At 42.3% G+C, this 13,757-nt stretch overlaps 1 protein-coding gene across 1 annotated transcript; it reads left to right on the top strand.

Moving 5' to 3' along the window:
• Positions 1-594: 594 nt before the first annotated feature.
• LOC139667222 (dickkopf-related protein 1-like) lies at positions 595-4,830 on the top strand. The gene is made up of 4 exons (XM_071546656.1): positions 595-792; positions 1,667-1,772; positions 2,596-2,702; positions 4,675-4,830. Exons 1-4 carry the CDS (start codon positions 595-597, stop codon positions 4,828-4,830), a joined length of 567 nt encoding a protein of 188 aa, XP_071402757.1.
• Positions 4,831-13,757: the final 8,927 nt, after the last annotated feature.

Raw genomic sequence — 13,757 nt, 5'->3', positions numbered from 1 at the left:
CACACACACACACACACACACACACACACACACACACCCTCACACACACACACACACACACACACCCTCACACACACACACTGCAGGGCTTGGGTTTGGTTGGAAGAAGATTCCTGACCAGACCAATGGATCAACTCTGTGTGTGTGTGTGTGTGTGTGTGTGTGTGTGTGTGTGTGTATGTGTGTGTGTGTGTGTGTGTGTGTGTGTGTGTGTGTTGCAGCTCCACCCCCCTGTCTGGGAGGAGAATCAAGCGCTCCTCCTGTATAAAAGCTTCAGTCTTCAGTCAGACAGGAGGAGGCAGGCAGAGCAGGAGCTTCAACACCTTCACACTTCAGCACCAAAGATCATTTCTGCTTTTTCTCCTGGAAAGATCATCTTTACCTTGAGAAAAACATTTTTATTTACATTTTACATTTTTCCTGAAATCTTCCTTTTTTTTTTTGAATGATCCTTGGAAAAACTTTTTTTTCTCTCTTATGAAGATCATTTTCCCTTAAAAAGTTCATTTTGAACGTTTCCCCTCAGATCAGGACTCTTCAGGTCTTCATCCAGTCTGCATCCAGATAGTTTTTGCTTTTAGTTTTGGTGAAAACATGCTGCCTGCTGCCGTCTGCTCCCTGCTGGCCCTGTGTGTGCTCGGTTCTGTCGGTTCTGTCGGTTCTGTCGGTTCTGTCGGTTCTGCCGGTTCTTCCTCATTGGTTCTGAACTCCAACGCCATCAAGAACCCTGGAGGAGAACCTGAAGACCTGGACTGGACAGAGAACCACAACCTGCTGCTGGATCCCATCCAGGTAAATACAGATCATATTTCATATATTATATCAAGGGCTGCTCCGGTGTGTGTGTGTGTGTGTGTGTGTGTGTGTGTGTGTGTGTGTGTGTGTGTGTGTGTGTGTGTGTGTGAGAGATGGTCACATATATCTTCAATTCCTACTAAATTTTAAAGAAAGGCCTCAGTGATATAAATCCAGCTGTGTGATCCAAACTTCATATTTCACCAAATTTGAGACTTAAGTCAGAATACCTTGAGTCTTGACTTGATGCATGAAGAGAAGACTTGAGACTGGACTTGACTTGGGTTCTGGTGACTTGGGACTTGACTCTGACTTGTACTCTGATGACTTGAAAAGGTTTCTAAAGTCTTGACTTGAGATCTTGTGTTTGTGTAAATGACTTAGATTGAAAGTGATGAGATTTGTTCCAGCAGACGACTGAATTTAAATTCTGTTTTCTGAATTTGTATGGAATGATTGAATTTATTGAAGTTGAAACTGATTATAGAAATCAAACTCATGATGCTCTTACCAAGTTTTTATCCTATTAAAACCATATTGCATTGAAAAGTCCTAGATATTTAGTTTTCTTTAAGATATTAAATTAATACTGGACTCTTGATTTGTTCTGACTTGACTTGCTGTTCTACATTTAGACTTGAGACTTGATATTAATGACTTGGACTTGACTTATTTAGACTTGTGACTTACTTGTGACTCGAGTGAAGGAGACTTGGTCAGACTAATGGTGTAAAGTGTAATCATTCCCATCAATAATCAATATCCCTCTCTCTCTCTCTCTCTCTCTCTCTCTCTCTCTCTCTCTCTCTCTCTCTCCTCTCTCTCTCTCTCTCAGTCTCTCTCTTGCTCGGCCGATGCAGACTGTGGTGAGTCTGGTTTCTGTTTTGCGTCTCGTGGTTCCTGTTTGCCCTGCCGGCGCCGCAGGAAGAGATGCGCCCGTGACTCCATGTGTTGCCACGGCAACCGCTGCAGCAACGGTAAGAATCACTTTATCTGACCAGCATCACACACTGAGGATAAAACAACATGGAGCTTTATTGATCTCTCTCTCTCTCTCTCTCTCTCTCTCTCTCTCTCTCTCCCTCTCTCTCTGTCTCTCTCTCTCTCTGTCTCTCTCTCTTTCTCTCTCTCTCTCTCTCTCTCTCTCTCTCTCTCTCTCTCTCTCTCTCTCTGTCTCTCTCTCTCTCTCTGTCTCTCTCTTTCTCTCTCTCTCTCTCTGTCTCTCTCTCTCTCTCTCTCTCTCTCTCTCTCTCTCTCTCTCTCTCTCTCTAGGTGTGTGTCTTCCTCTGGATTCAGACTTAGTGCAGCAGTTTGTATTGGAGGAGGTTGGACCCACTGTTACCATCAGCAGTGATACTAGCAGTAGTATTACTAGTAGCATTACGAGCACTACTAGTAGACCTGATACTGATACTGTTAACAGACAAGAGGAGAAATCCCTCCCAGACCTGCAGGACCAGGATCTGACCCTGGCACCCCGAGGTACGAAATAGTACTATTACTTCAGATATTTGGTGATTTTGTTCCCAAAATGTTGTCGCTATCCAGTGAAAACCTTCAATCTCCAAAATATCAGTCTTCTTTTCAGCTTGATGATTATTTTTGAGTTCAAGGGTTTAATGAGCCCAGAGAATCTTTGTCTGACATGTGATCCTGCAAATGAAATCACTAAAATCAATCAACCAATCAAAATAAAAATCACCTAAATTTTCAAAAGATTCACAGAAATGTAGTATAAATATAGTATTTTGCTGTAGAACATATATCATCATATCTAACGTGTCTGTCTGTCTGCTCCAGGTCTGGAAGGCGAGCGCTGTCTCAGGTCTTCGGACTGCTCTGATGGGTTGTGCTGCGCTCGACACTTCTGGTCTAAGATCTGCAAACCGGTTCTGAGAGACGGACAGGTCAGTACAGCTGAGCCAGGCAGCAGACCTGAGATCTGTCAAAGAAATTAAGTTTAAAGGATCAGTTCATAGATTTAGTTCCTCTATATCAGTGATTCTCAACCGTTTTCATATCAAGGACCCCTAATTTAGTCCACATTAGGGCCACGGACCCCCATTTGATGAGATTTTGTCTCTTAAACCCAAATCTGAGAATATTTCTATCATTGGATGTGATTTTGTCCAGAATTTCATGACTATCTGTATTGTAGGTAGAGCGATAACAGAGAAACTATGACCAAAATAATCATTCTTCTACATTCTCTAATTGTGTTAAGTTTTTGTAAATGAAATAATGGTGAAGTTTAACAATTCATCAGTTTGCTGGGGACCCCCTGGAACTCCCTCAAGGACCTCTGGTGGTCCCCGGACCCCACGTTGAGAACCACTGCTCTATATAACTCCTCTCCTCCTCCTGTAGCTCTTGGACCCACAGACAGTACTGTCTGTAGCTGTTGGACCCACAGACAGTATTGTCTGTAGTTCTTGGACCCACAGACAGTCTTGTCTGTAGCTGTTGGACCCACAGACAGTATTGTCTGTAGTTCTTGGACCCACAGACAGTATTGTCTGTAGCTGTTGGACCCACAGACAGTATTGTCTGTAGTTCTTGGACCCACAGACAGTCTTGTCTGTAGCTCTTGGACCCACAGACAGTATTGTCTGTAGTTCTTGGACCCACAGACAGTATTGTCTGTAGATGTTGGACCCACAGACAGTATTGTCTGTAGTTCTTGGACCCACAGACAGTCTTGTCTGTAGCTGTTGGACCCACAGACAGTATTGTCTGTAGTTCTTGGACCCACAGACAGTCTTGTCTGTAGCTGTTGGACCCACAGACAGTATTGTCTGTAGTTCTTGGACCCACAGACAGTATTGTCTGTAGCTGTTGGACCCACAGACAGTATTGTCTGTAGTTCTTGGACCCACAGACAGTCTTGTCTGTAGCTCTTGGACCCACAGACAGTATTGTCTGTAGTTCTTGGACCCACAGACAGTATTGTCTGTAGATGTTGGACCCACAGACAGTATTGTCTGTAGTTCTTGGACCCACAGACAGTCTTGTCTGTAGCTGTTGGACCCACAGACAGTATTGTCTGTAGTTCTTGGACCCACAGACAGTCTTGTCTGTAGCTGTTGGACCCACAGACAGTATTGTCTGTAGTTCTTGGACCCACAGACAGTCTTGTCTGTAGCTGTTGGACCCACAGACAGTATTGTCTGTAGTTCTTGGACCCACAGACAGTCTTGTCTGTAGCTGTTGGACCCACAGACAGTATTGTCTGTAGTTCTTGGACCCACAGACAGTCTTGTCTGTAGCTGTTGGACCCACAGACAGTATTGTCTGTAGTTCTTGGACCCACAGACAGTCTTGTCTGTAGCTGTTGGACCCACAGACAGTATTGTCTGTAGCTGTTGGACCCAAAGACAGTCTTGTCTGTAGTTGTTGGACCCACAGACAGTCTTGTCTCCAGTCAGCTGTCAGTTGAAGCTCCTCTTGCTGCAACAAAGAGTCCAAACTGTTTGTCAGAATATTCCAGAAAAGTCGTTTGTGAAAACGATACGGAGAGAGACCGACATATCGTTTTCACAAACGGCTTTTCTGAGAGGAAACAGTTTCAACTGACAGCTGACTGGAGACAATACTGTCTGTGGCTCCAACAGCTACAGACAAGACTGTCTGTGGGTCCAACAGCTACAGGAGGAAGAGTGGAGTTATATAGAGGAACTAAATCAGTGAACTTCTCGTTTAAACTTCATTTCTCTAAAGAAGATGACATCTCAGGTCTGCACATTAAATTTTTGAATATTGTCAAACATTGTTCCATCTCCACTGCTGACTTCACAGTCTGTCAGGTGAGGAAAGTATTTCCTGGCCCATTGATGATGTGACTGGTAATTAAAGCTGAGTCGTCTCTGTTCCTGGCTGCAGGTTTGTACGAAGCGCAGGAAGAAGGGAGCGCTTGGTCTGGAGATCTTCCAGCGCTGCGACTGCGGGGCGGGGCTCGCCTGCCGGACGCAGAGCGGGGCGGAGCCACACCGGCTGAACAAGGCCGCCAGGAGCCTGCACACCTGCCAGCAGCACTGACACACACACACACACACACACACACACACACACACACACACACAGGCTGGACAGTGGAGTTACCGTTTTCATTTTCAAAGCTTCAGAAACCGAAACAGATTTGATTTCTGAGAATCGACACAGAACTGAGGAGGAGACGCTTGTTTCTACTTGGACATGAAAACCAACGGAAACTGATTCACCATCTGTTGAACACAGCAGTCTCATAAAGTTTTGTTTCAGACCAGGTTTCTCCTCCAGTAAAGGATTCTGGTCCAGCAGCAGGAACTGGACTGGACATTTCCACCTGTTGGTCTCATGAGAATGTTAGCTAACGCTTCAGTTTAGCAGCTAAAACAGTTAGCTTCAGGTTAGCTTCAGGTTAGCTTCAGGTTAGCTTCAGGTTAGCTTCAGGCTTTGCTCACAGTTCAGTAAATGAAAACTTGTCATGAGTTTGGAGCTGAACCATCTGACCCCCGACCTCCGACCTCTGACCCCCGGCCTCCACAGCTGCGCATCGATAGAAAAAAAACAACAACCAGGTTTTTCAGAAGCCTTTTTTTTGAGTAATATATTTGTATTGAGTTTTCAAAACAGAAGTGTTGACTTTTAACAGACACTTGAACAGGACAATCTGCTGTATGTACAGTCCAAACGACCAACGCTTTCCTTCACTGGACACCACAGCGCCCCCCTGTGGCCATTTTGCAGCTCTCACCATCCACTCTGATAGAAGTGGGGATGCAGAATGGCTGCAGCAGTGACCCACAGCGGAGGAGAGACGGGCTTGTTCCTGTGTGGAACTGAATGAATCCGAGTTGATTACAGTAAATTACTGTCCTGTACATAGCAGCCAGAGCCGCCAACACACACGGTCTGTTCAGGTCCACCTGCGGACGCCATTTTGCTTCCCAAACTGACGCTGCGTTCACGTCATCTCAGAAGAAACGAAAGAACAGTTTGGCGTCTCGTTGCTGCAGCTTGGAAGCGTTCAGGTGTTTAACTTGTTTTAAAGCCCACATTCAAAATAACTTTTATTTATAAATGTAAAATCAGCCATAAACAAACTGCAGCAGATATAACTCGCTTTATGGAAGTAGAGTTGATTGTGTTACTGTGAATATAACTGATCATTTTGACTTTTATTATCTTGGACTGCCGTGTTTTCCATCTGTCCGGACTCTCTTCTGTAATTTGTGAAGCTAAATGCGAGAAATCAGAGCCAACAAAAATTTTTCAAATGTCCTACCTGTAATCGCCACCAGGAGGCGACGTCAACAGATCGGATTTACAGTGAACCCGATATGACATGAACACGGCTTTACAGGAATTTAGACAGAAATATAAGAAAATATCAGATTTTTAACTGTTTCTGAGTCCAAATGTTTGTTTTTATCTCTAAGTTTAAATCTGCTTTGTACCAAACTGGAAGATGGCACTTAAGTCTTTTGTTTTTGGTTTCTGGCTGTTGAAGGAGTCGAGCTCTGCTTTTATTTCAACATCTCTGTAAATATTTCAGATTTCATACAGTCAGCTATAAATGTCTATATTTTGTGTCTATACTTTTTTCTATTATTTTCTGTTGGAAATAAACAGTAGAATAAAACTCCTCTATCTTTATTTTGTATCCAGGATCAGCTGTTTCAGAGGCACAGGGTTCTGTATAAAACCTGAAAATGGTTCTTTAGGCTTGTACCATGGCAGAAGCCTTTGTGGTTCTCTATAGCACCATGCTCATATGTTTCTACACAGGATCTTAAAGGATCAGGCTGGTGTTTTTAATGCATTTCTTACCGTCAACAAATTCTATGAAAATAACAAAATCGCTAATGATTTTGTTTTGCCAGCAAGTCTCGCCCATGTAGCCGCTGCCCAATGCAGCCATGTCCCAGCAGCCATAGAACTCCATTGTATTAAAAAACTATTAAAAACACATCAAAAATATGCTGCTCTGCAAAATGTTCATCATCACCATGCACCGGGCCGGCCGACTTTTTCCTCAAACAACTTAATAAGCCGACTGTAAACACGTTTTCCATCTCAGGAAATTAGTTCCGTAGCACAGAAAATAGTCCCCGGTGTAATGTAAACCGTTAAAATGTAAACTTTGTCTTTGTGAGCTGTATTTCAAGGTTTTTAGCTTACAATTAGAGCCAATGACTTCCGGGTTGACGGCTAAACGTGAGAACATGTTGATTTTGTTATTTTCATAGGATTTGTTGATGGTAAGAAATGCATTAAGAAACACATGCAGCCTGATCCTTTAATGGTTCTACAGAAACATAGCAGTAGCAGTAGTAGTAGAAATCTTTATTGTCCCCAATGGGGCAATTCGGTTCACAGCAAGCAGTTACAATACATCAACAACATCAGAGAAACATAATCACAGAAACAGATATGAAATGAACATTTAAGAATGTCTGAAATGTTCCAAACCAGCAAAATGAAAAGAACCTTTTCAGAACCACATTGGGTTCTTTTATCTGATTTGTAGTTTTGATTGGGGACTCCTGACTGTAGAGGCTCATGCACAGACAGGTGCATATAATATACATACATATATATATACAGTACAGGCCAAAAGTTTGGACACACCTTCTCATTCAATGCGTTTTCTTTATTTTCATGACTATTTACATTGTAGATTCTCACTGAAGGCATCAAAACTATGAATGAACACATGTGGAGTTATGTACTTAACAAAAAAAGGTGAAATAACTGAAAACATGTTTTATATTCTAGTTTCTTCAAAATAGCCACCCTTTGCTCTGATTACTGCTTTGCACACTCTTGGCATTCTCTCGATGAGCTTCAAGAGGTAGTCACCTGAAATGGTTTCCACTTCACAGGTGTGCCTTATCAGGATTAATTAGTGGAATTTCTTGCTTTATCCATGGGGTTGGGACCATCAGTTGTGTTGTGCAGAAGTGAGGTTAATACACAGCCGACAGCCCTATTGGACAACTGTTAAAATTCATATTATGGCAAGAACCAATCAGCTAACTAAAGAAAAACGAGTGGCCATCATTACTTTAAGAAATGAAGGTCAGTCAGTCCGGAAAATTGCAAAAACTTTAAATGTGTCCCCAATTGGAGTCGCAAAAACCATCAAGCGCTACAACGAAACTGGCACACATGAGGACCGAGCCAGGAAAGGAAGACCAAGAGTCACCTCTGCTTCTGAGGATAAGTTCATCCGAGTCACCAGCCTCAGAAATCGCAAGTTAACAGCAGCTCAGATCAGAGACCAGATGAATGCCACACAGAGTTCTAGCAGCAGACCCATCTCTAGAACAACTGTTAAGAGGAGACTGCGTGAATCAGGCCTTCATGGTCAAATAGCTGCTAGGAAACCACTGCTAAGGAGAGGCAACAAGCAGAAGAGATTTGTTTGGGCCAAGAAACACAAGGAATGGACATTAGACCAGTGGAAATCTGTGCTTTGGTCTGATGAGTCCAAATTTGAGATCTTTGGTTCCAACCGCCGTGTCTTTGTAAGACGCAGAAAAGGTGAACGGATGGATTCCACATGCCTGGTTCCCACTGTGAAGCATGGAGGAGGAGGTGTGATGGTGTGGGGGTGTTTTGCTGGTGACACTGTTGGGGATTTATTCAAAATTGAAGGCACACTGAACCAGCATGGCTACCACAGCATCCTGCAGCGACATGCCATCCCATCCGGTTTGCGTTTAGTTGGACGATCATTTATTTTTCAACAGGACAATGACCCCAAACACACCTCCAGGCTGTGTAAGGGCTATTTGACCAAGAAGGAGAGTGATGGAGTGCTGCGGCAGATGACCTGGCCTCCATAGTCACCGGACCTGAACCCAATCGAGATGGTTTGGGGTGAGCTGGACCGCAGAGTGAAGGCAAAGGGGCCAACAAGTGCTAAACACCTCTGGGAACTCCTTCAAGACTGTTGGAAAACCATTTCAGGTGACTACCTCTTGAAGCTCATCGAGAGAATGCCAAGAGTGTGCAAAGCAGTAATCAGAGCAAAGGGTGGCTATTTTGAAGAAACTAGAATATAAAACATGTTTTCAGTTATTTCACCTTTTTTTGTTAAGTACATAACTCCACATGTGTTCATTCATAGTTTTGATGCCTTCAGTGAGAATCTACAATGTAAATAGTCATGAAAATAAAGAAAACGCATTGAATGAGAAGGTGTGTCCAAACTTTTGGCCTGTACTGTATATATATATATAATAGGAGGAAATGTCCACAGGCAAGAGAAGAGAGAATTCCTGCACACTGTCCTTTAACTTCCCATAAACTTTATTACTGATACAACGGTTCGGTCCTTAGACCTTCATCAGGTAAAACAGCCTTCATCAGGTTTTATCTGATGAAGGCTGTTGAACAGCTGTAACGATTTAAAATTGCTCAGAAACATGAATTATCATATTTCTTATTTATCATTATTATTAATTATTAAAAATGACATAGCTTTAATGAAGTAGCGGTTCGTATCATGGGTTTAAAAGGGATTTATTCATGGGTTGATTCATAGAGACGCTAGAAATTAAGGGAATTTTCATGTCTTTTGTGCAGTTTAAGTGGAAATTAATGGAAAAGTTCCTGTCTCCCTGAATTTTACATTAAATTAGAAAGTAAGCAGTCAAGATTAAGGGGAGTTTAAGGAGGTTTTCATGGGGTCTCCTCCATTAATAACTCCCTTAACTCAGTTTAAGGGGATGTTGGATGAATTAAGAGGTGAATTAATGTAAACGTAAGGATATTTTAAGGGATTACTGGTCCGTAGAGCCAGAAGACGCAGTGTAGATGTTACTAAACTTTCACTTTTAAACTCTAAAGTGAAAGTTTGGTATTCGTCTCACATCGTGTCTTCTGGTGTCGAGTCTCAGGCTCAACAGCTGGAACGATGTGAAGTGGACTGACTCAGAGTCCTCCTGCTGATCTGAGATCTGTGTGGAGCCAGTCGAGGATTTTCTTCTGGATTCTGATGTATTTGCTTAGACCTGCCAACATGAAACCAGCTTCAGACCTGCCAACATGAAACCAGCTTCAGTGTTTCAGTAATGAGCCATGAGAGTCTGACTGATGATCTGATGGAGGAACAAGACGAGGCACAAATATCCTCTTTAGTATCTGTGTAAACCCAACCAGCACCACACACACACACACACACACACACACACACACATAAACCATAACACACACGTTAAGACACACCCATAAGACACACACACACACACACACACACACATAAACCATAACACACACATTAAGACACACCCATAAGACACACAAAATACACACATAAACACAAACAGGCACTTAACCCCCACGCCTCCCAAAAACACACACAAACACACACACACACACACACACACACACACACACACTGGAGCTGACAGCCTGACAGTCAGCAGCTCTGTGGTCAGTTTGCCAGTGTAACAGGAAACCAGCCAAAACCAGAACCACACTGTGTGTGTGTTTTATTTAATCAAGCAAGCTACTCAAGATCAAATTCTGAAGTGTGTGTGTGTGTGTGTGTGTGTGTGTGTGTGTGTGTGTGGGTGTGTGTTGTGGAATGTGCCGGGTCTTCAGGTTTAGCCCGTCGTGTCCAGAAACAGATTCATAAATCTGTTTTATAAACCAGCAGAACCACTGAATACACACACATACACACCCCCACATACACACACACACACACACACACACACACACACACACACACACACACACACCCTCGCTGACCTCTTATCAGACATCTTTCTGTCTCTGTGTTTTAAGGCAGCAGTTTGCATCAGATCATTAACAGCAGAAACCTGAAGTCTCTCTGCAGTTTGTCTCTAATTTCACGTTTTGGTTTTTCAGACGAAGCCACAGCAGAGAGTTACAAACCCTTTTGAAGGAGAATGTAGAACATGAAAACTTGAAACTTGAAACTGATCATTTCTATTTACAATAAGAAAAGAGAGGGAAATCCATGGAGTGGCTGCAGAAAGCGGAAGGCCTGCTCACCGTAGTTCAGTTTATATAATATATACTGAAAACCTGTAACATCAGTCTAGTGGTTTGGTGTGACACTCTAAAAGAGGACAGTGATCAGGTTTTAGGGAACAACAGTTTTTAGCGTTGTGAGCATTACTGTCTTTGTCACTGATACCCCTAGCTTGTAGCTAACGAGCTAGCTTGCAGCTAGTAGTCCCAGTGTGTTTCATTGAGGAAAACAACAAAGCTAACATGCCATGTTATGTCGATATGGAAACCTTCACCCGCTTTCAGACAAAGTGCCAAGTGTTGTTCCTGTAATTAAAATGAACAAATATAGACAGATAAATATGACACAGAGCCGCAGCTCCGCCTGCTATTGGTCCAGAGTCAACCACCTGTCAATCACTGGACAGACCACCTGTCAATCACTAGGAAAACAACCCTGTGTTTTATCTGTTATATCTGTTAATGTCAGTTATTTTGAAAATCTCCATAAGGACACACAGTAGAAGAAGTGAAATTAGCTGCTGAGACCAAAACCTCTGGTGGAGAAAATGTCTTGACTTTATATTTTATCACAAGTTGGTTTGTGGTCCGTTGACTTCATGGAGTTGGAGGTCTGGAGTCTTTCTGGAGCCGGACTCTAGTGGACTTTGGAGGAATCGTGGCCTGCTGACACTTCCTGATTGGCTTCAGCACTCAGCTGAGTTTTTGGCCGCTTGGTTGGAACGAGCTAGACAGCAAAACAGAAGTCCACTGTGTCCAATAAGAGAACAAGGCAACAGTAAACATGTCGCATCCCGCTCAGTGCAGACGTGTCATATATTCAGTTTTCAGACAGAGATTTGAATGTTTGCATTACCGGTTTTCCGCCTCATCAGAATCAGCAGCTGGAGGAAACCTGAGGACAGAAAGCGGTTCGTCTTCTGATCCTCAAACCTGAACCCGGTTGTTGTGAGCGTTCTGTCGGCTCGGCAGGTTCGGACTCATCGCTAATTAATCAGACTAATTATTCTCCGCCTTCGCAGTGATGCTGGAGTTTAAACCGCAGAGAAAACAACGTGACCTGCAGCTCTGAACGCCACAGGAGACGTTTACTACAAGAGTCTGTTCAGCGGCGCTTTTATTTTGGAAACAATCAGCATTCCTCACATTCCCTCCCACGCTGCTGAACTGTGTGTGTGTGTGTGTGTGTGTGTGTGTGTGTGTGTGTGTGTGTGTTTGTTAACTGTTTTTACCTGAGCTTCCTTCACCTGCAGAGAGGCACTCGGGGTGTCAACACCACACACACACACACACACACACACTTCACCTGTCACCTGTATAATAACTGGGGTTTAGTCTGAGTTGTTTTCCTAGACAGTCGACTTCATCCTTCAGTCTCACAACTGCAGGTTCACTACGTGTCTGACTTCTGTTTTCCTCTCCTGAACTACACTAAACTACTAAAACTACATTAAACCGGACTAAACTAAACTACAACTACACGAAAGCAGACTAAACTAAACTACAACTACACTAAACCAGACTTAACTAAACTACAGCTACACTAAACCAGACTTAACTAAACTACAACTACACTAAACCAGACTTAACTAAACTAAACTACAACTACACTAAACCACACTAAACTAAACTAAACTACATTAAACCAGACTAAACTAAACTAAACTACAACTATGCTAAACCAGACTAAACTAAACTACAAGTACACTAAACCAGACTAAACTAAACTAAACTAAACTAAACTACACTAAACTAGACTAAACTAAACTACAACTACACTAAACCAGACTAAACTAAACTAAACTACACTACACTAAACTAGACTAAACTAAACTACAACTACACTAAACCAGACTAAACTAAACTAAACTACACTAAACCAGACTAAACTAAACTAAACTAAACTACACTAAACTAGACTAAACTAAACTACAACTACACTAAACCAGACTAAACTAAACTAAACTACACTAAACCAGACTAAACTAAACTAAACTAAACTACACTAAACTAGACTAAACTAAACTACAACTACACTAAATCAGACTAAACTAAACTACAACTAAACTAAATCAGACTAAACTACAACTACAACTACAACTACACTAAACCAGCCTAAACTACAACTACAACTACACTAAACCAGACTAAACTAAACTACAACTACACTAAACCAGACTAAACTAAACTAAACTAAACTACACTAAACCAGACTAAACTAAAATAAACTACAACTACACTAAACCAGACTAAACTAAACTGGACTACAACTCAGCTAAACTACATTAAAATTGTGAGATTTGGGATTTTAAGATGTGAGCTGTTTAGAATCTGCAATCTGTTGATCTACAGTTAACTGAATCTGTTTCATCTGTGTTCATCTTCCAGACAGTTTGTGTCCTGACCAAGAGGCCGAAACCTCAGCTGAATGTTGAAGTCAATCAGGAAGTCCAGAAGCAGTTCCTCTACGCTCCGCTAGAGTCCGGCTCCAGAAAGACTCCAAACCTCCAACTCCATGAAGTCAAAGGACCACAAACCAACTTACAACTACAATTACACTACACTAAACTAAACTACAACTACACTAAATCACACTAAACTAAACTAAACTAAACTAAACTACATTAAACCAGACTAAACTAAACTAAACTAAACTCCAACTCCATGAAGTCAACAGACCACAAACCAACTTGTGATAAAATATAAAGTCAAGACATTTTCTCCACCAGAGGTTTTGGTCTCAGCAGCTAATTTCACTTCTTCTAATGTGTGTCCTGATGGAGATTTTCAAAATAACTGACATTAACAGATATAACAGATAAAACACAGGATTGTTTTCCTAGTGATTGACAGGTGGTCTGTCCAGTGATTGACAGGTGGTTGATTCTGGACCAATAGCAGGCGGAGCTGTGGCTCTGTGTCGACCTTCGGCTTCTCTCTGGCTGCTCCACCTCCAAAACATGTCAACATGGTGG

Source organism: Centroberyx affinis, unplaced genomic scaffold (assembly GCF_046629955.1).
Source record: "Centroberyx affinis isolate AG114_WGS23_722 - 3 ecotype Tasmania unplaced genomic scaffold, CSIRO-AGI_Caff_v1 ptg005372l_1, whole genome shotgun sequence".
Taxonomy (NCBI): Eukaryota; Metazoa; Chordata; class Actinopteri; order Beryciformes; family Berycidae; genus Centroberyx; species Centroberyx affinis.
The sequence above is the reverse complement of the archived record's forward strand: the minus strand, read 5'-3'. Positions and strand labels throughout refer to the sequence as shown.

Excerpts from the sequence above, each read along its gene's own strand:
- LOC139667222 (XM_071546656.1), top strand. The coding sequence starts at position 595 with ATGCTGCCTGCTGCCGTCTGCTCCCTGCTGGCCCTGTGTGTGCTCGGT. Across the intron at positions 1,773-2,595 it reads CGGCAACCGCTGCAGCAACG|GTCTGGAAGGCGAGCGCTGT; the intron begins GTAAGAATCACT and ends TGTCTGCTCCAG. Across the intron at positions 2,703-4,674 it reads CGGTTCTGAGAGACGGACAG|GTTTGTACGAAGCGCAGGAA; the intron begins GTCAGTACAGCT and ends TCCTGGCTGCAG.